The sequence below is a fragment of the Xiphophorus hellerii genome, chromosome 9 (genome assembly GCF_003331165.1).
Source record: "Xiphophorus hellerii strain 12219 chromosome 9, Xiphophorus_hellerii-4.1, whole genome shotgun sequence".
NCBI lineage: Eukaryota > Metazoa > Chordata > Actinopteri > Cyprinodontiformes > Poeciliidae > Xiphophorus > Xiphophorus hellerii.
In genome coordinates this window covers 5,262,245-5,285,966 of record NC_045680.1, presented here as the reverse complement: position 1 = coordinate 5,285,966, position 23,722 = coordinate 5,262,245, and the positions used below count along the sequence as shown (strand labels likewise).

The window sequence follows — 23,722 nt, the reverse complement described above, 5'->3', positions numbered from 1 at the left end:
CTGCACCCCCACTCAAACCCCGGCCAGATTACCTGCCTCGCTGTGGGCCTTAATTGGACATTACTCAACAATGGCAGGCTGTGATCACAAACATGTAAACCACCACTAAAAAAAAACATCTGTTACATCTGCATGAGCAGTACCACAAACACAGTAACAAAGGGGAGATAGTCATTTTCTCTGCTTTTAGAGAGAGAAGAAAAAGCACTTAAAATTCCAAGACCAAATTGGGGTCAGATTTATTAACACAAAATACAGATGATGTTAGAATATTGCAGTTTTCAGATCTATTTAACTTTTTCTCACCTGACAGCCACAAACTCAATGCATCTCATTGTCTTTAATTGTAAAATGGAAGAAAAATACAATTCAATATCTCTACATTTCTCTTGCAAAATAGCTTGCAAGAGCTATTTTGCAAGCTATTATTTTAAATAATAATATAATAATAATAATAATAGTGGATTTGCAACATACATGCTAACCAAGCTGTTGTGTTATAACCAATAGGAAAATTCAACTGCAGTAGCAACTGTTCAACTTAAGGAGGTCAGACCTGACATGGTCTTAGGCAAAATATTGTAGAATTAAACAAATGTACATAAAAATGTCCAAATTTGCATAGAAACATAAAGATAGCACCGTTACAAACCTAGTTAGTTTATTTGCTAAAAAATGCAATTAAAAATCCATGCAAAGGTTGTGAATTTAACAAAATCAATCTTCATATAATCTTATAGTAAAGGGACTTTGTTTTAACTTGGCTTTCATACAGTAAAGAAGGGGAAAGTTATTGATCCTGTAGCTTTTGCCTCAGTTTGTTTGGCCTCTAGTTAGTCTGCATAACCAGAAATTAAGCTAAGAATCGACAGAAGTTCATTTAGAGCGACATGAATGTAGAACCTAAAAGGAGTCCAAACACTTCCTTATTTGAAGAGTCCCCATGAGTAAAGACTACGACTAAGGAGTAAGTGGCAGCTGTTGACATTGCAAGATATGTTAGGAGAGATGTCAATCAAGCGTACAGGAAAAAAAACAACCTCAAAATCTCATGAGGCGCGGATGGAAACATTTGAAATAGACAGTACTGAAATCTGTTCAGTGGTGCCACATGCTTGTTAACTGTATACTTTATAGAGGAAATGCATTAAGAGATCCAAGATTTATGTTAAAATTGGCTTTACTATTTTAAGCAACTCTTTCCAATACTGCCTTGGCAATTCTGCTCATATACACCAAAACTGAATAAATATACATATAGAAGACTACTGGCAGTAAACCATCTGGGTACAAGTGCCCCTTCAGGCTCTTGCAACAAGAAGAAAAGGGTTCATTTACTCTATCTCTGTTTGCATAATATCCACATGACAATCGAAGTGTGCTTGAGAGTCTGAGTGAGTGCAGGAGCTGGAGACGGTTGATAGGAAGCAGGTTAATGTTGACAGATGTTCCCCCGCATTCTTTCTGAAGATTTCTCCCACTTGTTCTGTTCTGAACAAAGATGGACTGCTTGACCGAGTGGAGAAAGAAAAAAAAAGAGCCTGTGTGTGCAAGAAGGTGAATATGTGACATTTTAAGAAGCATGTGGCCTCTGCGTGTGTATTTTAGGATTAGTGTAAAGACTATTACTCAGAAAAAAAAGATAAAATTATTTATGGTTTGGGTTCTGGTTTTCTTTCCTGCACCACTCCAACATGCTCTTTTTTATTATCGCTTCATACGTCAGATAAACTCATTAAAACAATGGTAATTTAACCATATCCTCTCTAACATTAATATAACCAGGTGTATTGCAATGTAAGATTTGTCAGTAAAATTTGTCTAGTAAAAAGACAAACTCTTTCAGTTAACTGAGCAATTTAAGTCTCCCAATTATTCATAATGTGCTGCAGATTTAGATTAACAGCTCCGTGTTGCTCAAATGAGGAGACTGTTACTTAAACGGGTAATTTAAAGGGAGTGAAAAACACTTACAATCAATCAAAAAAGTACATGTAGAAAAGCAATTTCCTGCTAAGATATGGTAACACCTCCACCTCAGGTAACACTTCAGAGGTATTCACATGTGGTTTGGACTGTTTAATGTGGACTGAGGTCAACAGAGTCCAACAGTATGGTTTAAATTTTGAAGGTTGAAAATCAGTAAGGCCAAGAGTATAAAACCCAGACTTTGGGCATTGTTTTAAGAATAAATAAATGAGTAATTTACAGTGAATTTGATTTTATTCAAGATGTATGGACTTCCACTAGAGAGTGGGGTAAATTATTGAAATAAAAAAAGATAAAATCTATTAAATATGAGACTAAAACAAGATTTACTAAGGCTTTATGCAATGCAACTTTTGTGGAAACTGTTCTACTTTCAAAAGGTCATTAAACCCAATATACCTGCAGACCTTCAAAATAAAAATACAGTTAAAACCAGAAGTTTGCATAGACCGTATGAAAGTACAGCATTTTTACTCTCTGAAGTTAAATCAAAGCAAGCTCCTCTTGCTTTAGGTCAGCTAGCATGATCAAATTATTTCTATTTGTTAAATGCCACAAAAGTTGGAGAAATAACACGTCATAGACTTAATTATTAATTTCTTCAAAATCAAAAGTTCACATACATTTTCTATGTATTTGGTAGCACTGTCTTAATTGTATGACTTGGATCAAATGTTTGAAACATTTTTTGCACAAAAACATTAATAGATAATGAGATTTTAGTTTAGTTTAGTTTTAGACTACTTCGAGCTCCTTTCAGAATGAGCTGTTTTAAGGCACCTTGTCGCTTTAAATAAGCTGCTGTTGGCCACGCCCTCCCGACTAAACTTTTATGTGAACATGGCTGCAAACGGGTGCACAATTATACAACCATACATCTTTGAGAAGCAGAAATAGAGCCTCTTGCACAACTAACTACAATGCAGCAAGTAGTTTCTGGAAGGTAAGTCAATAACAAAACACTTGTTTTCTCCAGCAGCCATTGTACAGCACATACAGCAGTAAAACCAGCTGACCAAACATGAGGGACCTCTGCTTGGGTTGCTAGGTCACAGGGCTTGGCTTGGCTGGGGTTGCTAGGTAACGGGGCAGTGCCTTTCAAATGTGACTTAACAATCGGGCAGTTTTTGAAGCGGTTCATTTTCCAGACACCAAAAAAGCTTGTTTTCTAAGAGCTTGGCCTGTTATTATAAGCAGTAGAAACCCAAATGGAAATACAAAAACTTGCAAAATGAGAATTTTCCACAATATGTCCGGTTTCCTGGTCAGAACAGGAGGACAAATTACAGTATCTATATGAATGTTGACACAATTTTAGTGTATTAAACAACAGTGTGGTTATTGGAAAAATGGTAGGATGGACTCGACTAACAACACTTAAGTCCCAGCACAGTGCCAGCTTAATGGGTCTCCAATGTACTGCAACTCAGACAACAAGGGAATTGATTTCCTATTCCTCACTGTATGAATTACCAGACAGATCTTTGCATTATGAACTCAAACTCGAGCTGCAAAAGCTGCAATCACTTCTTTTATCTTGAATGATCATTTTGCTCTTGACCAATGGTCAAGTTTGGTTTTTCAAATAGAAGACCAATTTTCTTCTGCAATTTTTGTCTTGGTTTTTGTTTCCATTACCTGTGTGTTTGTCAGTATGTAGACCATGTGTCTGGGAACAGGGTAAGGAGAAATATTGGCCAAAACATAAAAGTAGTTGAGATAAAACTATTGAATAAGAAACTACTGACCAAGAGCACATCTTCATTCTCACAGCATGTACCTATCAATATAAAAATTTATGCGCGCATGTGTGTGGCCATGCAAGAGAAGCACTGCATGTGTGTTTCTGAGCGGATGTGGGTCATGGTCAGAGCATCGCTCGGGCAAAACCACTGGCCCCGCTCTCTTTAGCAGAAAGAGGAGTGGAGCAGATAAGCTCACCCCATCCCCTGCTCTCGAGAGGGGGAGGAGGAGGAGATAAGGACCTGTTTCCCAATGCTACCGCTTGAGGAGGCAGCCGGCCCGGAGGAGGCTTTGAACTGATGCTCACTATCTCCTCTGCCTGGGAAAATTATGAACAGGGTGTCCAGAGAAACAAAAGGCTGATTGAGGGCCGCTGTTCTGTACTCTCGAGGGGAAATCACACAACTATCATGGGTCAAAGAGCACAAAGAGGTGAGGGAAAAAGAGCGAGAGGAAAGCCAGAGGTGCCTTTCCTCTTCTGGCTTCGCTAAGTTTAGCATTGCTGAAGGGACTTGGAGGGAAAACATTAAGTATACATGAGTGATTTATTTTTTTTTTGTTTGTTTTTAAAACAAACCACACATGAGTAGAGAATACCTGCTTAAGCAGACAAGACACTGAGCACCACAGAGCAGAAACGACATTCATTAGGGCATGAATTACAGTCTGGCATGCGCTTTTTGTGCTTTCAAAGACTGGCACAAACATGTTGAGGACAGAATGCAAACTTGTTATTGTTTTATGCAGTCAGTGGACTCTACAGCCCTAATTTATCACTTTTGTTTGTGCTGATGATAAAAACTGAATAAACAGAGAAACATTAAAATCTGAGCAGGGAGATAATGACCGTAAACAGTTTGAAAGGGTCAGTAACCGTCCATAATCCAGGCTTTGCTCTTCTAAATTCCTCCTCACTGAACAACTGAACTGTCAAGATACTAACCGCTAACCCTGAGCAGCTGACAGTTTGCTGAGAGATGGCGTCCATCTGTAACAATCACTTCCCAACAAAAAACCCGCTTAAGCATCCTAACAAAAGTGCAGTTCCTAGACGGTGACTAAATAAAGCCTCTGTCCTGTTTTTTTTACTTGTGTGTTCTTCAGATACGCTACACCAACAAGATACACTGTATAAGTAACTGCGAAAGAAGAAAATGATAAGCAAGAATGATGAAAAATCTGCCCCTTTTCACACAGATTAAATTATAGAACAGAAAACAAACTTAACTCCCACATTTTTTTTGTTATTTTTAAAAGGTTGCACCACTTTTGTTATCTCCAACATGCGGAAAGGAGTGCCAGTGGAACAGAGATAAACATACACAGCTGTCTGTACCTGTTTAAAGAGCTGCAGGTTGACAGCCATGGACAGGAAGTTCTTCATCGTACTCGAGCGATGGTTGGCAAAACTCTCCTCGCAGAATGTGATTGGTTCTCCCTGCAGAGAGAAATGTTTCATTTTACAAAATACAAGTCTTATTTTGTAGCCATAGAGAAAAAAAATGGGTGTTAGAGTTGCAAAGGTTGCTGAGCTTGGGACTCAATACAAATAAAATTAATGAAAGTTTATGGTTACAACATGACAGTGTGCGAGGAACTGGATATCAGCTTTCCTATTGGAGTATTTCAACTGATTTCCTCATTAGTGAGAAACAAGTAGAAGATTCGAGTAATACTGAAACAGAAAGGAAACAAGAAGTTTAAGTTTTTAAAAGAAATTGAAAACAGTTCCCTTACAACCATTTCCGCTGGCAGCGCTCATATGAGCTGCGCTGGACCAGATGACGGTGTCCCACTAAACTTCCCAGTCCTCCGTATAAACACATTATCACATTATTACCATTTCTTACATCATGTCTGTTGGCCTGTGAGCTATAGACACAGAGGATGACAACAGAACCACTCCGGGCCAATCACACGCTGCCCTCCAGTCAATTCTAATTCATGTTATCTTATAATTAACATAACTCTCACATATTTCAACGATGCTCTAAATTCCTGTGCAGTGAAAACAATGAGCTTTGTCTGTTCAAGGCTACGAGCGCAATGTGGCTCATACAAACAACTGAACAACAGTGGAGAGTAACCTCATTTTCAAGGATGGGAAAATGATACCAGTGGCCCAAATTACTTCACAAGAACACAGCTCCAGTTAAATTGTGAAAAGTTTTAAAAGCAAAAAGAAGATTTTTCAACTAAAAGAGGGTAAGGCTAGCGAGTAGGGTGTCCTAACTTTTTCTCCAAACTACCAGTGTTATTGATATATTTTATTTAATGAATAAAAAGGCTCAATTTTGTTGTTTAAATGCAATTAAGTCACTCTTTTGTTGAAACATAATATATATATCTGTATTAGAAATCCATACCTGAACATTTAAAAGAAGAAGTGGATGTGTAATGACGTGTCCTAATTCTTTTTTCACAGACACTTCATACCTCTGGCTGATAGCTCAGTCAGAGCTTTTCTGGTCACACCACAGTAAGGACTGAAGAATATTAAACTTTTTTTGCTGGACCGCTGATTCTTTACAATATCCTTCCTGATGAGATCACACTGGCAAATTCATTTCTGCCCTTTTAATCTGCCTCAAAATTAATGTAATGTTTGGCAGTGAATATTTTGATTTGAATGATGTGATATTTGATTATTTTAATTTCCTCTTTTTTGTTATATATTAAAATGTACTTTATAATTTGGTCTGTATCTCCTTGTGCTCGTTTATTTTTTATTACATTTTTATTGACTTATTTTGATATCTTTTTTGGAGAAGCGAGGTTTAATTTTAAAAGGTGCTTTTCTAAGGGAGACATAATCCTACAATGAAAATTTAAGGAAAGTGCAACATTTACTTTGAGCATATTTATAATTTAACCCAGATATATCCATATACCTTGGAGATTTAGGCTTTTATATTTACAAACGTGTCCCTTGTGACTGAAAGTTATATTGTTATATAATGTTTTGGATTGGAGCAGCAAGAGTGGGAACTTTATTATGATAGAGAATCTGTGGAGTGAGCTAAAAATTAGGGTGCTGGTAAGGAAGCTTTCCAACCTTTAAGATTTGAATCTCAGTGCAAGTCTCCACTGGTTTCATTAATATAAATAGACTTGAATATAGTTAATCAGCAATTATCATAATGCTTTATTTCTGTTATTTCTGTCTAAGTTATTGAGAAGAAAAAAATTTTTTTGACATAAATAATTTCCCTTTTTGAAAACGGTAAAGATAAGAAACCATGTCATCAAGCTAAGCAAATGTGTGTTAATCTTTTATAAGTTAAAGATCAGCCACAGATAAAATTATCTTTTTCTTGATTTGCCAGTTTTTTTCAGTGACAGTGAAAGCAATAATTAATTTTTTTTTGTGACAATCAAGGCTAAATGAGCATTTACGTTCTCCCTAACCTTTCACTTTTTATGTTTCATTTAGAAATGTCTGTGGCAGATGGCCGAGCGTATAGAGCCACGTTCTGGTTCTGCTGGAGGTTTCTTCCTGTTAATGGGGAGTTTTTCCTCTCCACTGTCACTAAATGCATGACGTTCGGCATGAGGGATTCCTTTAAAGTCAACGACACAACACAAGCGATTGTCTGCTGTCGCTACATGCTCGTCCAGGAGGAGGAAATGACTCATTGAAATCTCTTGGGTTTCCTTAGATTGAAAACCTTTTAAAACTAATTTTGATAACAAACTGAGCTTAACGCACCATTTGATAAGTAGGATTAATTGGAATGTAAATGGGATTGAATTGAAATGACTTTTTTGTAAAGTGCCTCAAGAAGACATTTGTTAAATTGAATTGAACTTTGCAGCAGAGAAAAGACATAGACAAAGATTTTAAAGCTCACTTGTTTGAGTGTAAATCTGTTCCTGTGGTAAAAGCCGACATTTTTAAAGGATTTTTAACACATCTTAAACAAAAGTGGCAAAAAAGAGGGTGTTGAACGTGATGACACGTTGGCCATTTTCTAAGATCCCATCTTGCTTAACTCTCAGAACTGATTAGCGAATAGTTTGTTCAAACTTTAACTGAGGCTGAATCTTAATAGTCCTGCTGGCTAAAACTAATTTCGCAAGTTTTTTAACAGAAGATAGCGAGAAACACCTGGCAGAAGAACGTCGAGCTCAAACTGATGGAGTAAGAAAACCCCGTATAATCAGCTGATTGCCTTTCAGCTCATTATCAGGCTCCAGTTTTGTTTCATTTACAGCTCAGCAAGACTCCCACTAAGCATCCACACCCCTCCTTCTGTTGAGGCATATGGGTCTGTGAACCGCTCAGCACAACTCAGCTCTTTCCAGGAGGATCTTTTCTTCAGCTCAGAACAATGAGCAGCGCCATGATACTCAACAAATACTGCGGGAAATTATGAGCAACTTCATTAAACTGGATGCTCTGTTTAGGTTTTAACATGTATGTTAAATCGGAGGCTTTTATGCAGACCTTGTCTACAAGCAAACACTGTGAGCGTGAGTGAACTGAGAAATTGCCGCTCACACACACAAACACACTGCATCTCTGTGCTAGTGTCAGAGGGGAGGCAGTTTGTTCGTGTACTGTCTGTATACAGAGAAAAAGAGAGACAGCATCAATAATGTAGCATCTTGACTCCGGGAGTCCACAAAGTCCAATTAATCTCAAAGACTAAGGAACAAAGGCTTCGCTATTTGACAAACAGGACATGGTGTAGTTTGCTCTGCTCTGACTCAGACTTGATAAGTAGAGAAGATCTAGAAAAGAAATGTTAGGGGGGCTTAGTAAAGGAGAGTTAAACACCAAAGGTGGCTAAAAGGGATCTTCAAAGGGAACGTCCTGACTCCTTCCAGCTCCTCTGACATTTCACTGCTTCAGACAAGCCCACCTTAACTCTGCTCTCCATCTGAAAACACACCTCTTACCCTGAGTCAAAACTGCCACAGCCTTAACAGACGCAAGTGAAGTTCGACTCACTTCACTTCAGATAAGACTGTACCATGTCCTGTACATCACCAAGAGAAAATCAGCTCTATTCACAAAATGCTTCAGCTTGTGAATATGAATTCATATTATGTGCTTGATGTTTTATTTTTTGAGACAGTCTTAAAAGTGTAACAGCTTTTAAAGGTGAGTCAAACTATGCTGATGTTTCATTTAGTTTGAGGCCATTTGTACATCCGAAATGTCAGGAATGATTGGATCCCTGGAATTCATAGGGGTTATGGACACAACTGCTTGTAAATAGCTAAAATCTGCAAATACATGAGATTAGGGCTGGACGATATGACTGAAAATGTGTTTCAAACTAATCAATAATTATTGATTAGTTTTTTTTGTTTGTTTTAAATAACTGAAATACTGTCACACTGGTGGTGTGACCTTTCCTGTTTTATCCACAATTTACTCACACTGCTCTCATCTTCTGTTAATCCACGCCGTTTTTTTATTTTTATGCCGTTTTGAGGAACTGTGGCGAAACCTGAAACTGTTGCTGCACAAAGTACTTCACAGGTTGTTGCTAGGTAACCAAAGAGTGAGAGAGTTAGTTGATGCCACCCCATTGAAATATGTCTGCTATAGTCTTCTGAGCTGAACAGCTATTTTTCTTTTTATGTGTATGGGGGTAAGTTAATACATCTTTCTACGAATTTCATTCATGATTTCATATTCATTATTGAGTGAATGAAGTGTTAATGATTTTGCAAAAAACACTGACTTTTTACAGAGGTTACAATAACTAATATTTACAGAGTTTCATGTTGGATAAATACACTGAATTAAAAAATAAAACTGAGGGGGAAAACTCTTCAATAACTGTTAGTAAATAACGATGAAGGAGCTTACAGGTTTATATCTCAGCGCATCTCTGTACGATCCAAACAGAGCGGCCTGCGCTCTCAGGAAGGCCCTGGCCACGCCACTTCCTGTTGCCGTGGACTGCTTCTTCAGCTTGCCCTTCAGAATGGACACCTGGTGGAAAACATCGAGGATGGGAAAGAGTTGGAAATGATAAAGACAGGGATCAGGGAGAGAGGGGAGGGAGACATGGAAGGGTAAAAGTTAAATTATCACCTCTGAAATTGGTGGAGGAAACAGCTAGCCTATTCTGGGTGTGAAGTATCACATTTGCAGGTCATCTCAAAAAAAGGGATAGAAAAGAATGAAAGCCTTTCCTTCAAGCTTATCTGCTGTGCTGCTGGGAGCACCTGCTGCTTTGCTAATTGAGCAGCGCATTGGGGCGGGAGGGAGGGGGAGTTGGAAGAGAGGGTAAAGAAGAGAGGAAATAGAAAGTTGTATCTTTGCTCTTCCTCCTTCAGCCCTCCTTCTTCCCCCGCCATCACCTTCCCTCCTTTCATTTCTGCCTCCATGTCTCAAGTCTCCTGGTCCTTCCATCCAGACCTGCTGTTCTCCCCTCCCCTCTTGGCTCTCCCAGACTCCCTCTAGAAAGGGATTCTTGACATAAAACGTCTTTAATTATTTCCCCCCTCTCCTGGCTCTGTCTCCAGGACTCCAGGCGAGAGTGGAGGAGCAGCAGGCTTGAGCTTGTTTCAGGATGACAAAAGATTCACCCTGGCCACCGGGCCCTGGGGAGTCTGGGAAGGAAGTTGTCAAGAGGCTCTCCTCACCTGCTCAGCAGTGGTCTGACTGTGTTGTGGAAGTGCGAGGAGGAGGCAGAGATACGGTAGTGATGTCATGTAGCGAGGGACTGTCACTGTCTCTGTGTGGGTTGCACCAGCTTCACACTAAAGCATGTTTCTCTTCTACATTACTCGAAAAAAAAAAATCAATTGTAAGCTGACGCACAGAAGGAAATGAAGAGTTGAAGCTTCAATTCCACTTCTGCAATATGTAATATTGTGTTAAAATAACTTAGGATTTTATATGCAAGAAAACAGTGTTTAAGGTAACAAGTCAAAACTCTTTTGATTCAAATTTGCATGCAGTGCTGCTGTGTGAAACCAGAAAAAGAGTAAATTAACATTTAGATTTAGCAGTCTGGTTCCTCCATTTAACACTGCATTGTAAATTTGAGCAATCCAACCCAGTCACTGTTTAAAACAATGCAACACCACGTTATGACGTGTGGGGGTGTGTGTTCTGGTGTGTCGCTGCTTTGAGTGTTTTATTGCTGACAGACTTTTTTTTTTCTCTTTTTTTTATGAGAAAAATGCATTAAACAAACATTTTAATTTTGTCTTTTAAATCAGGCATGTGTGTCAAGATATAGCAAAGTTTTAAAAAGTTATGGGTAAAGATATGAAACTAAATCGGGAATCAGAATCAGTTGAATTTCTGTCGACTGGATCTGATTTGCGATCAGCTGGTAAAATACAGAAACATAAGTTTTATTTGTATTCTTTTATGAACCCATCAATAAACAGCACTTGCATAATAATAGATAAAGCTGAGGGACAAATGAAATCTACTGCTCTAATCAAATAACTTGCAGAACTCTCGTGTACCATATCTATTTAAAAGACCTCAAACTTGGAGAGTTTTTTTAAATAGGGTTGTCTGTTATTTTTATAAGAAACATTTTTGTTAGGTAAATATAAAAATTAAATTCTAAGTGTAATGGCTTATATTTTATTGCTCAGTTGCATTGTTTGTACACAAGCATGATTGACAGCGCTAAGATCCTTCTCTTGGCTCTGATTGGTTGTTTCTGACCCAATGGTGTATTTCTGCAGTTAGTACTGGGAGCATTGGGAGAAGGCAGAGGAGCTCGATTTTTTCCCCACAGATCATCTGTTTCATATTATACTGTCACAACATCGTGATAGTTTTAACAAATATGCAAAGCCTGAGATGTATGCATGTAAAACCTACATAACCCAGCTTTAAGGGCAATGTCATGTTTTTGGACTGTAGGAGGAAGCTGGAGTACCTAGAGAACCCACACAGGGAGAACATGAAAGCTCTACGCTGAAAGACCCCACTAGATACCAGAACCATTTTTCTGCAAGGCAACAGTGTTACCAACCCCATAACTACCAATATTTTGGATTATTTTTAGCAGCACTACTATTAATTGTTGCTTTTCTGGTTAACCATAGATCATGGCATACATTTTTTATTACTGTAAAATGTAGTATTTTTACTAAAGGATATAATACAGTGACAATTTCATCCTGGCCCCCGTCTAATTTCAATCACAGGTGAGATCAATATCACTGGAACTGGGAAGTCTGAGCAGATCACACATGGAGGAAAGAACTGAGATGCTAAGAGACAAAAGAAAGAAAGGAAGAAAGCAAGATGTCGATCTTAAACTGGGACAAAGACAAAACGAACAGTGTTGATTCCACTCCCCTGGGCTTTCCCCACTCTCCACAGGGTCCCCACGCTGCCATCGCAAAATGCTTCCAGGCATCAAACAGAAAGTTTACCATGGTTAAATTAACAAGTGTCATCTCCATATTCACTCATTCTACTAAATGCTTTTATGTTCATGTAAAGCCCTTTGTGGGATTAATATTTCATGTTTATGTGCTTATCACACATTTTTATTATTATTTTTTTATTTTTGCAAATCATTAAACTGTCTTCTTTTTGTGGGGAGGAATCAAAGCGAACACGTCGTCAGTCTATGAGGGGGAGGCGTACCCAGAAGACTGTCAGAGCAGACGGGATAGCCGAGTTTACCCTGCAGAGTCCCGTACTGCGGCTCTGAAAGGGTGAGCAAACACTTTTTAATGAGGCTGGGGCACAATCTGATTTTTACTTCTCAATAACACAAAAATGCGCAAAAGAGCAACGAGTTTAAAATTAAGAAGAATAAAAGACTGGGGCAAAAAATATTCCTAATGTTCAGATAAATTGCTACATCTCTCAAATCAAACGCTTTTAGTTGCGCCATGCGAGTGCGAACCTTGTTTTTACTAATAGAAATCAAACCTCGCGACCCGTTCTCGCTCAGATTCCCGACAAAAAAAAAAAAAAAAAAGAAATAAACGTGTATTTAGTAATTGGATCTTGAATGTGGTGCCTACGCCACAATCATCAGGTATGCCTCCGCGGTAATGGCTCTGTCAAACTAATTAACTTCTACAGTTTGAGTGAAGCTAACGAGACGCGTACAGGCATCAGAGGAAGGCCAGGCTCTACAGGTGATAACCCTATTTGGCAGTGACATTTTTTAGTGTAAAGTCACAGTGGCGGTGATGAGATCAAAGGCAGAGACTCCCCCATTGGGTCCAATTAGAACTATAGCATTGTACAGGGAAGGGGTGGCAGCAGAAGAGAGGGGAGTGGGTGGCTGAGGGAAAGGGGAAAAGAAAAAAAAAAACTGTTGAGTTATGATATTCATAATCTATGCAGAGAGGCCTTTCCAGTACAGGTCTTCTCCCCATAGCTGTGATCTTTTCAATTTACATCAAGGGAAGATAGTCGGGGATGAAAGCGGGGCATCCGAGGCGCGCAGCCCACAGAGGGCAGACATGGGGCCTCATTAAGGCCCGGCCCAGACAGCCCCAAACAGGGTTTGAAGTGCGTCATATAAAGAGCACGGGGTCAAAGGTCAGACATAGAACAGATCTCCATTTAACTCTCCAGCTGGAGATGATAATTAGCAGGTGCAATCATGATCCCTGTCTGACTGTAAGGGATGATACCTCCATAGGTGACAGGAGAGTGCGAAGGGCCGAGAATGTCGGCGCGCATGGAGGGCCTCGCTGCGCTCGCATACACACCGCCATTCATCAAGCGTCACCGCTTATCACATGTGTGTCTGTATAAAACAAATTGCATCACATTTTAAAAGCTAATTTCTACAATAATTACAACTATACAATAGGATTAACACAGGATTAATTAAGTAGATATATTTGCTTTGAAATCACCTAAAGAAATTGAATGATTAGTTTTGACTAGAAATGCATTTTTTCTTCAGATTTCTCAGGTTTTAGTTTGTTCCAACGCAACAAAAAGTTGGACTGGTTCATAAAAATACATTCAGATTCAGAAACTTCATAAAATCTTATAATTTCACAGTTATTCATATTAGATATATCACAAGATATTTATTGTAAAAGACAAAAAAAGTATACTGCTAAAGAAGTATTCTTTTGTTGCAAAAAATTTTTTTCCTTCACTATTGAGCTGCTAATGTCTATTTATCAGAGTTTGGTAAGGCTGGTTTGTAACATTCCTGTTTCTGGTAGTAGGAGAAATGTAGGTGCAAAAAAGTCTTTTTTATTATTATTATTTAGCTTTTTATTTTTAACTAAATCTTTATAAGGTAACTGTCTCCATGTGGTTTCTGCTTCTAACTCTTACCTCTTCTATAAATGGGTTTACATTTATGCAAAATCCATCACAGAGGTGTAGCGACTATTCCAAAGTTCTGCCATTCATTTGGGTTCTGAATCTTATTCAAGGAAACTTCTTCTCCAGTTAATAAAAAGTTTTAGCTCCGACACGATTGAGTGACCAAACCGTTCCTCCAGATGTTTATTGTAAGGTTTTGTGGACCATAAAGAGTGAGCTGGATGGACTCCCCTTGCCTTGCAGAGCCTGACTTGTGGATTGTGCAACGCAAGAACAAATCCGAGTTGCAACAATAAGAAGACTTAATATTAGTTCTGTTGTTAAAACAAACAAGCAGATAAATGTGCTTCCATCCTTGTCATTGATATGATGCTTGATAAAATTCCAGTAAGAAAACTTAGTGTCACTTTAACTCTTAGAAAAGTTGAAGTCCTTTTCAAGCAACATCTGGTTTGTCTAAAAGTTAGCTACATTTATTCTATGTCTTGTCTCTTGTCTTGTCTTGTCTCTATGCTGTAACTGCGAAGTAATTTCCCTGCTGGGATGAATAAAGTACTTCTATTCTATTCTATTCTATACCCAACGTCAACTATTCTGCGTTCATTTTACTCAGTTTACAGTCAATCTAGCACAAATCCATTGTAAATCTGACATTTTCCCCGTTTACATGTATTACATGTAGAGGTAGATACACATGTAGAGGTGTTTACACCTCTACATGTGGAGTTTACATGTAGAGGTAGATACACTACCAAAAATGTGATAGGCTGATTTTATAAATATTGGTGGCATTTTGCTGTGCATGTTTTGCATTTTAATATATGCAGGTTTCTTGAACAAATTAATAAAGCCGTGTTAAAGATAAAGATTTGCAGGTTGCCTTTGACAAATATATGAGTTTTTAAAAGAGATAATCATTTTTATGATGCAAAAATACTTCCAGACAATTGAAGCGTCATTTATTGTTTCTTGGTGTACAAAATGATTATAGCATCATATAACTTTTTTCATATAACAGTTATATTTGCTAAAATATTATTTTTAAATTCATCTATTTATTGAAAAACAGAGATTTTGTATACAAAAAATGATGTGAGTGAAAGGCAAGAGAGAAAAAGGAAATTTTTCAGTTTTTGGATTCAGAAAAAAGAATCATTCTAGTGTTCCTTTATTAATACAACAATTTATACAGTAGTTTTAAGTTGATTCTACCCGTCTAAGATTAAAAATGTAGCACTTTTTACTATTTGCTACATAGCAGGACAGAGCTCACAGATAAAAACATGAAAGAAAAAATACAAATCATCTTAAATAATTGACAGAAGCTTAAAAACAATCAATTTTGAGTGTTTCATGTTTGAAGATACAAAAAGAAGTGGCAAAAGCATCAGAAAGCCTTAGCCTGCAACACATTCACAATTTCTCTGGTGGTCCATTAGAATCTGAAGTGTAAAAGTGATTGCACTGGTGTCACATCTCAGTCTGGTTTGATATAAAGCTTTTTTTATCATATACTTTATTTATACAAACCACAGCTGTCCTGTAAACTAAAGCCTTGAGGATGCTCTGCCCAGAAACCTATTTATTATTCAAAGTTTTATGATGTTTTTTTTTATTCTAAAATGCAGTCAATAATTGTTAAAAGCAAAATAGGAAATCAGAATCAAAGCATTGATAAAGCTTAAAAAAGAAAAAAAAGAAACATATGGAGATTTTTGCATAAACCATGAACTTCAACTATCACCAGAGAAAAGGAAAAAAATAAAACCCTGACTGACAATATTGCATACAATATACATATAAAAAGCAGTAAATCAAAGAAAAAAAAAGATTCACTAGGCCCTGAATATAAATTTAGAATTATAATCAACAATTTTAATACATTGCAAACCTCTCCCCCAAATAATGACCCCGACATTTGTCTGTTGTTGGAGGGGAAAAAAAGGGAATAAAAAGTTGAGTTTTCTCTTCGCAAAAAGAGTGTTTTGTTTAAGCTTCTGTCCAGGGAAAGAAAGCCATGGGGACGCAATTAAAGAACTACAAAGAAAAAAATAGTTATGAAAATCTCCCACTTTCTTTTGATGTGCTGCAGTCTGAAGTGTACACACACAGCGTACGCACAAAACACACAGACACAAATCCGAACAAAGACACAGAGAACAGACATACAGCACAGTCTAACAACTGCAGATGTATACATGCACACAAAGAGCATGGGACTCGGAAGTCTATGAAACAGATTCATTCATTAAACTAAAGATTAATATTAGATTTCATAATTTTATCTCCCAATTAACCTTTTCCCTATTTGTTAAGCTGCACAGTAGAAGGGATTATTGGATAAAATAATGGAATGGAGTATATCTATTTTTAGTTTTAAGCATAAGCATTTAAAACATAATTTCAATGGAAATAATGTGCGTGAATGAAAAGAAACAAGATGAGATCAATTACAATGTACAGAAATTGTTGATCTATTGTTGAGTTAATGCAAAGCAGGTAATTGTTAGGAAAAAATGAAGAGTGGGAAAGCAGAAAAGAGGAAATGCTGTAGGGGTGTGTGTGTGTGTTTTAATAGGGCTATGAGTTTCTCCCCGGTGTGGGGTTACTTTGTCAAGCTGACCTCTTATAGCAGCTGAGCGGCAGAGTTTTGCATACATAATTAACTATAGCTAAATGTCATCTCTCGCTTCAATAACCATCGCAGTGGGTGTTGCTTCTCTCTCCTTTTTTTTTTTTTTGACTTCTAATCCGGAGTGAACCATCGGCAGAGCAGCTATATGTGAAAATGAAGTGCAGCTTTTAAAATCCACACGAGTAAACCAAGGAGTCGCAGTGAAGGGAAATGAACGAGTTTGCCGACGTTTAAAACAATCACAACCCGGAAAATAATTGTCAAATGAGCAGACTCTGACATTTGCAGCTGGTAAAATACCGGCTCGCCAACAAAAATGACATCCGAGTCTTTGTTTGGAGCTTGTTATTATACACTGTGGACTGTTCCTGGTAAAGTACAGCATGTATGTGAGCTGGGCGGCCACATTTTCCCACAACGAATCGCATGAGAAACTTTACTTTAAATGGATCAGACGTACTCAGTTTTAAACAGAAACAAACGCAGAGAAGATCAGATGGACAAACAAATAGTGGCAAAAGTTTCCTCCTGAGCGCCACCCGAGAGTCGCTGATGAACGTTCCCGGTTGACAGCGTGTAGGAGTGCCTGAGTGCATCTGTGCACCTACATGTGAGCGCTGCCTGCCGTCTGCTGCGCTCTGTAGTAGCTGATGATGTAGATGTTGCTCCCCAGAAAGGGAGCGCCCAAATTAAAGCCGCGATGTTTGATTAAGTGTGCCAGGTGATCTCAGGAGAGGCGCGGCAGACACAGTCTCAACCCCCTCACTCATTTGTAAACCTCCAAATGCGGGCTTGAAATACAGGAAGTAGGAGTGTGTGCTGTAAATCCCCCTTCCCCACCTCCCTTGATTGGGAATACAAATGATCAAATGTACGAGGGCTAGGATTGTATGGGTACACGGTGTCAGCAAAGCAGCGAGCGGCAGAGAGGAGGAGAATAGAAGGAATTAGGTTTGTGATGTGTGAGAAAGAGGGAGAGAGAGGGAGCATCTGAAAATAAAGATATAAGCTGCATTGTAGCTCCTCAACTTGAATGTGTGGCACAGAAAGAATAATACATGAAAAAAATCTGTCATTGGTTTGAGATCAATTGCCAGAATCAAATAAAAACCTTATTCAGTCACACGCTGTTTGTTTTCAGAATTAACCGACTCCTAATTTGCTATTCTTGGATAGTTTTAATGACTAGCAAGGTAAACAACTTCACCAACCAAAAGTCAATTATAACTTTATCAGTCTCCAGTTGGGAGAGGAGATGTGGATCTTACAAAAAGCAACAAAAATACCTTGATCTTTTTTGTTTTATTGAGTATTTCTTCTCAGCGTGCTTGTCAACACACTGATTTTACTGAAAGCATGGTGTCACAAAGATTAAAAAAGTAGCAAACTATTGCAACTTTTGGTTGAACTTTACGAGTTTTCAGGAATGCAAAGGACTGCTAAAACACATTATGCAAAATTTAAAGAATGCTCTATCTTCTCCCAACACTTTTTTAAAATAATTGTGAAAAAAAAACAACGATTCAAACAAGAGAACAAAGACTACCCTAGCTCTACTCTGCTGCTCACACAATAAAGAGAACATTAGAGAATCTGCATGGCTGACCTTTAACTATTATCAGATATGCACATTGTTATTTTATTTTTTAACTCAAAGCCTCGCGTTATACGTTAAATAACTATAGCGCAAAAACAGTCAAATGAATCTTTGATTCATTTGACACCATTTCCTATTAAAGTTCATTTGGTGTTCCTCAGGGCTTTGTGTCCAAGATTTTTTATTTAAATAATAATATAAAAAAAAACATTTGTAGAGTTCCAACAGTAACAAATATTTTAACGCTTACAGATCAAAGTGTTTTTTGATCTGGTTTAAAAGAAAGAGCTGCTGTATATGAACATACTCGGAAATGTGCAAAATAAAAAGGTGCTTTGGCTGTAATTAAGTAAAACACAGTATATGTTATTCATCATGTATAAAATATTAAGATCAAGAAGCATATCTTTAGTAAATAAAATAAAGCACAGTCAGTACCGCAAATCACTTAAAACAAACCGTCTACTTGTTTAACTGTATTTGAATTGAGAAGCAGTACTTATAAAATAACTATGTACACTAACAAGTTGCAGAAAAAAGCATAGTCAAAAACTGTTTATAGAAATTAAATAATAATTATTATTAAAATAGAAAATATTCAAACTCACTTCTCAGTTTCACTTTTTAATAGCAGTAACCACGTATAAAATAATGGACACTGCTAATATACAAAGTTGTTCTCCCACAGAGATGGAGGATATAATGTAAAAATGCTTCTATTAATCTAGATGTGGAGTTGAAATGCAGAATGGATGAATTGCAGATCCTAAATGAGGCTCAAGTTTGACTAAACTGTTTTAAAGTAAGGCTTCCACAAGTATGTAACTATATATGTTTATACACACACAAGTTTGTATTTCTGTCCATATTAGGACGTAGTATTGGTTTCTGTTTATTTTAGTTACTTCATTTATGCATAACCCAAACACTTAAGCTAACCCTAAACATTGCCAGCATATTCCAAACCCTCAACTTAATCAAAACTTAATTCGCACCATACATCTAAAGCTAACAGCTAACCTGGCAAAAGAGGCTCCACCGCATTAGTACTGGGTTTTGACCCCCAAAACTCCCAGTGGTTTTCATATGGTTACTAAATATGCAACACAGAATAGCTAAATGAGGACACACACAGTTAAGCCCAGAAGTGTTAATACTCCTGACAGTTTTAGATTTAAAATTAATATCATTTAACCAAGAAGTTGTACCTGATATAAGATGAGCCTATCCAGAAACCATCTAAAAGGAAATTTTATTTTTAAAAATAAACTCATGTTGTTATCATTTACATTTTATATAAAAAATGGAATGTTGAAAATTATTTATACCCTTCTCAATAACCAATGGATAAATCTCTGTAGCTGTGGGATCACAGCTATGAAACTCTATACATAATTGCTGACCAGGTTTCCACAAATATTTTGACGATTCCTTTGTGGTGATTAGCACCAAGTGTGTGAGATGGGAAAACCTCTTTGCCATCACCCTAATTATTACATCACTCTGCAGATTCTCCATCAGATTCAGAATCCAGAAGAAACATGTCAGTAAAATTAAAGTCTTACTTTAAACGTTTCAGGGGTATAAAAAATTTTGAGCTTCATACTGTTTATATTTTTGTTCATTTATGTGGATTTATATGTCGGTAGAAATTAAGTCATGTATTGTATGCACATGTATAAATGTGATTAAAATAACAAAATGTGTGAAGCAAACAGGAAATTAAAAAAAAGGAAGTCAACAGAACAGGTTGGATGTACGAATAATTTAGCTTCCTCCTGCTCCTTTTGGATATGTTCTTTTTAAATGAATGAGTTCAGATAACAATAATAATAATAATAAATCAGTAATTTAATTCTCAAAGTTAATCTCAGAAGATCACGGCTTCCTTTTGCACCCCTTAATAATTACTCTCTCAATAGATCTGGCCTTCCTTTGCAAAACAGAACCGCTACCAGCTTACTAGAATTTGTAATAGTCAATAAATGTGAAATATTATGTGTGAAACTGTGAGAAAAGGCCGTTATGGGGCGGGCACTTGTGGAGCTGGGCTAGGGGTCCCGTCTGAAAGGGAGCGGCTAATTCAGGACAACTGTGAACTCTGAACCTGCTAAAAGCACGGCCACTGGTCAGCCGGGCTGCCTAACCAAGTCCACATGTGCTCACAGCCTGCGCTGCCGTAATTACAAGGATCTCTAAAGGTTTGTTTAAATCAACATCAGAGGCATTTTGTTTTCCATCACGGTTGGACACAGACACATTTTGCCTGTAGCCTTTACCTTTTAATTCATGTCGTGCTGCATATATTCTTAGAAAGTGACGCCGGGGGTTTGCGAGTGAGGATCACTGCGACTCCTTAGGTCTCAGGCCTGGGGCTTCACTCTGAATAAACTTGAGTGTTAAGTAGCCGGTGTTACAGTGAGAACTGGAGAGAAATAAAAGGCGTTTTTTAATAGCTATGAAATGACGTGGAGACAGAGAAGCGCAAGCATTAATAAGGAAATCAGGCCCCAGTTCAGTAAACAGCACAATGCCTGTAACATCTTGTGTGGAAACACCAACATCAAATGCCATGTGGCATGTCCTCATCACTAACAAGCTAACTAACAAGAGACCTGGAATTCCACTCAATTAGTACCTGCTCGCTTTGTTATTAATCTACTAGCCTCTGTGAATAGATAAGAGGAGACAGGAGGGAGAGAAAAAAACTTGTATGGGAATAAAAAACAACAACAACAATTTGTTCTGATAAATATATTAATGCCAGCAAAGTTTCTGTTTCAGGTGCTGTAATTTGACATGATATGCGAGCTATGTTCTGTCATTAGTCAAGAAAAATTGGTGAGCAGGGGATCAAAGCGAAAAAGGCACTGAGCCTGCCACTTAATTTATCACACAGCAAAAAAGACAAAGGCTTTTCTCTCTGCTTCTGTCGCTTTTCAAAAGCCTCCACTCTTTTTATGACAAACTCAGTTTGCAATTTAATTTAGGGCTTCAGTCCCCAGGTGCAGAGAAGCGAGCAGGCAGGAAGTGAGAAGACGGTACTGCAGCCAGACAGGCACACAGGCAGAGAAGTATGAGAAAGCAAACAGCGGGTGCAAGAGACGTCCAGGTTGGCGGGAAGTACTGCGAGAGAGACACGTAGGCAGACAGGTGCCATGAAACCCGAGCAGCCGGGAAAGCAATAAGGCAGGCAGGATTGAAAGTCGGCAGAAAATGTTATAAAGTGGAGAAAAGAACTCACGAGGTAAAGAGACGTTCGTACGCGCTAGCAGTCAATGTTGGCAGAGCAGTGCTAAATCAGGAGAACCAGAGAAGTGTGGGAGTGTGAGCAGGTCTGGGGTCTGCTGGGCAGTGGGTTGAATTATGTAGTGCTGCTGGGGGAAGGAGTCCAGTAGGCAGTGGAACCTGAGCGTATGCTGTTAGCAGCGTGGGTAATAGTGCATCCACCGCCTCAGCTGGGATCCCAGCGCCTCACAGAGGAGCTTTAATACACACACTGTGAAGACCAACTAAACAAACAGATTCCTTCTTCCACCAAGACAGGGGAGACAAGCGCATGTGTTGTTTCCTTGTTGCTGTGGATGTGTGTGTAAAAGTGTGAGTGACCCTGACGCCACGGCGATGCTTCCTGTAGCACTGACCAGCGTCAGCGCTCCATTAATTAAAGAGACGATGCGCTGGCAGGTGGCTTCACTGCCCACACTGGTAATTGGACCCTTTCTACCCACTCTCTCCCCCCCTACAAAATCACCCATCTCTGCCTTTTCTTTTCTTTCCTCTGCCTCGTTCCCTCCCCCTATCTCTCAGAAACGTGCCAGTGGGCAGGCAGCAACGCAAGACTTTGTGAAATAATGATTAGAATGGATGAAGATGAAGGGAAGGGAGTTTCACATTTTCCCACATGCCTCTGATGGTCGGGGAATGCTGTTTGCCTTCAAGCGTCATACGACGCGACGGGAGTTTACTTTAGACAGCCACAATCTGAGAAGCCAGAGCTGCAGTCATTAATGATGTGGGGAGGGGACAGCGCTGTACTTTGACAAGTTTCTGGATGTGGGTGTGCGCGTGGATCTGCGTGCACATGTGGGCAGAGATGTGAGAGCGAGATTACGTCGGAAGGAGAGAGGGAAAATAACCTTGATGTGTTGCATGTGGAATGACACAATAAAAGGCTGAGATGTTGGAGACGGTTGTGTGTTTCTCACCACATCGCTGGGCAGGTTATGCAGGTCATCAAACGGGGTCTCCAGGGTGTTTGTGTCCACATTCAGAATGACCACATCCTCCAGTGATCGACTGCGTACCCTCTATAAGACAAAATGTGTAGTGTGATCTATAGCAGCTGTGAACAGAATGAAAACTTCATAATATATCGAGTTTGGAAAAACGCAGGGACTGGAACTGCGTGTGTCTGTCTTATTCCACTGTCTGTTGAGTCACAGCACAAGCATGCAAAACTCGACTTAATGAGGAATGATTCTGTGATCACCTGAAACAAACAGCAAAAGGGAAAGACGGCTGGGAGAACATCCCGAGACACATGAAAGCTGGGATGGAAAATGCAGATTATTGCAACAAATAGGGGGTTTTCTGGTACAAAAAAAATATTTTTCAAGTTAAATCGTGAAACATTGTGTTATAAAGTTATTATTTTATGAACTTGTTTATTGTTATTTCCTGTTATGAAAGAAGCATTCCTCAAATTTTGACAATAACACATAAAAAAATAGCAAAAATCTGAAACTTGAAATTTGAAAGCAGCCCTAATTTTAGCAGAACTAATAATAGATAATAATTTATAAGTTTTCTTCTATAACAACAAATATTTTTGTCTATAATGTCCAAAGCTCTTCTTAAACGGCATAATTCTACATTAACATACAAGGCCTGTTTGATGCTTTTATGTATTACAGAGACTACCTAAATCCCAACTAAATGTTCACATTTTAATATCAAAGTGAAATAACAGAAGTAAGTTCATCAAAAATTTCCAAAAGATAATTTAATTTGTCAAAAGGAAAAATAGCCATCCACCCCCCACTGTTAGTGAATAAACTACATGAGATTGCCTATATTTTTGTTTACTGCTACAGCTACACCAGTTACTTAAACAGAGTCTATAGGCTAATAGATCAGAAAGAACAGATCATGCCCTGATCTTGGTTACGTTCAAAAGCAGATGAGACATTAACATCTATCAGTCTGAAAAGGGTTAAAACACCATGACTAAGGTTTAGTAAGAGTCAATGTTGAGAACGAGTTGGAAGGTCAAAATTACACTTTGACCTATCCATCATATGCAAACAAAGATCTTGAGGATTGAAAAGAAAATGATCTGTGATCTGTTGAGAAAATGAGGAACCTTTTGGGTAGTGTTGCATCCTGGGAAAAAACTAACTTCAGAAAAGAACATTATACGTACAGTGAAACATAGTGGTGTTAGTTTGGTTTTGCGTTGCTGGATGACAAAACTAAGATTTTTGCTCAGTTTTTTAAAGGAGAATGT

The 23,722-nt window shown here is 38.2% G+C and overlaps 1 protein-coding gene across 2 annotated transcripts in view; it reads right to left on the bottom strand.

Moving 5' to 3' along the window:
- The window catches only part of dennd1b (DENN/MADD domain containing 1B), a 138,883-nt gene that overhangs the window by 30,481 nt on the left and 84,680 nt on the right, over positions 1–23,722 (bottom strand). For both annotated transcript variants that reach the window (XM_032571735.1, XM_032571734.1), the window contains 3 exons: positions 22,422–22,523; positions 9,557–9,682; positions 5,069–5,170 (listed from right to left, as the gene is read on the bottom strand). In XM_032571735.1, coding sequence (XP_032427626.1) covers positions 5,069–5,170; positions 9,557–9,682; positions 22,422–22,523 — 330 coding nt within the window. The remainder of the gene's footprint in view (positions 1–5,068; positions 5,171–9,556; positions 9,683–22,421; positions 22,524–23,722) is intronic.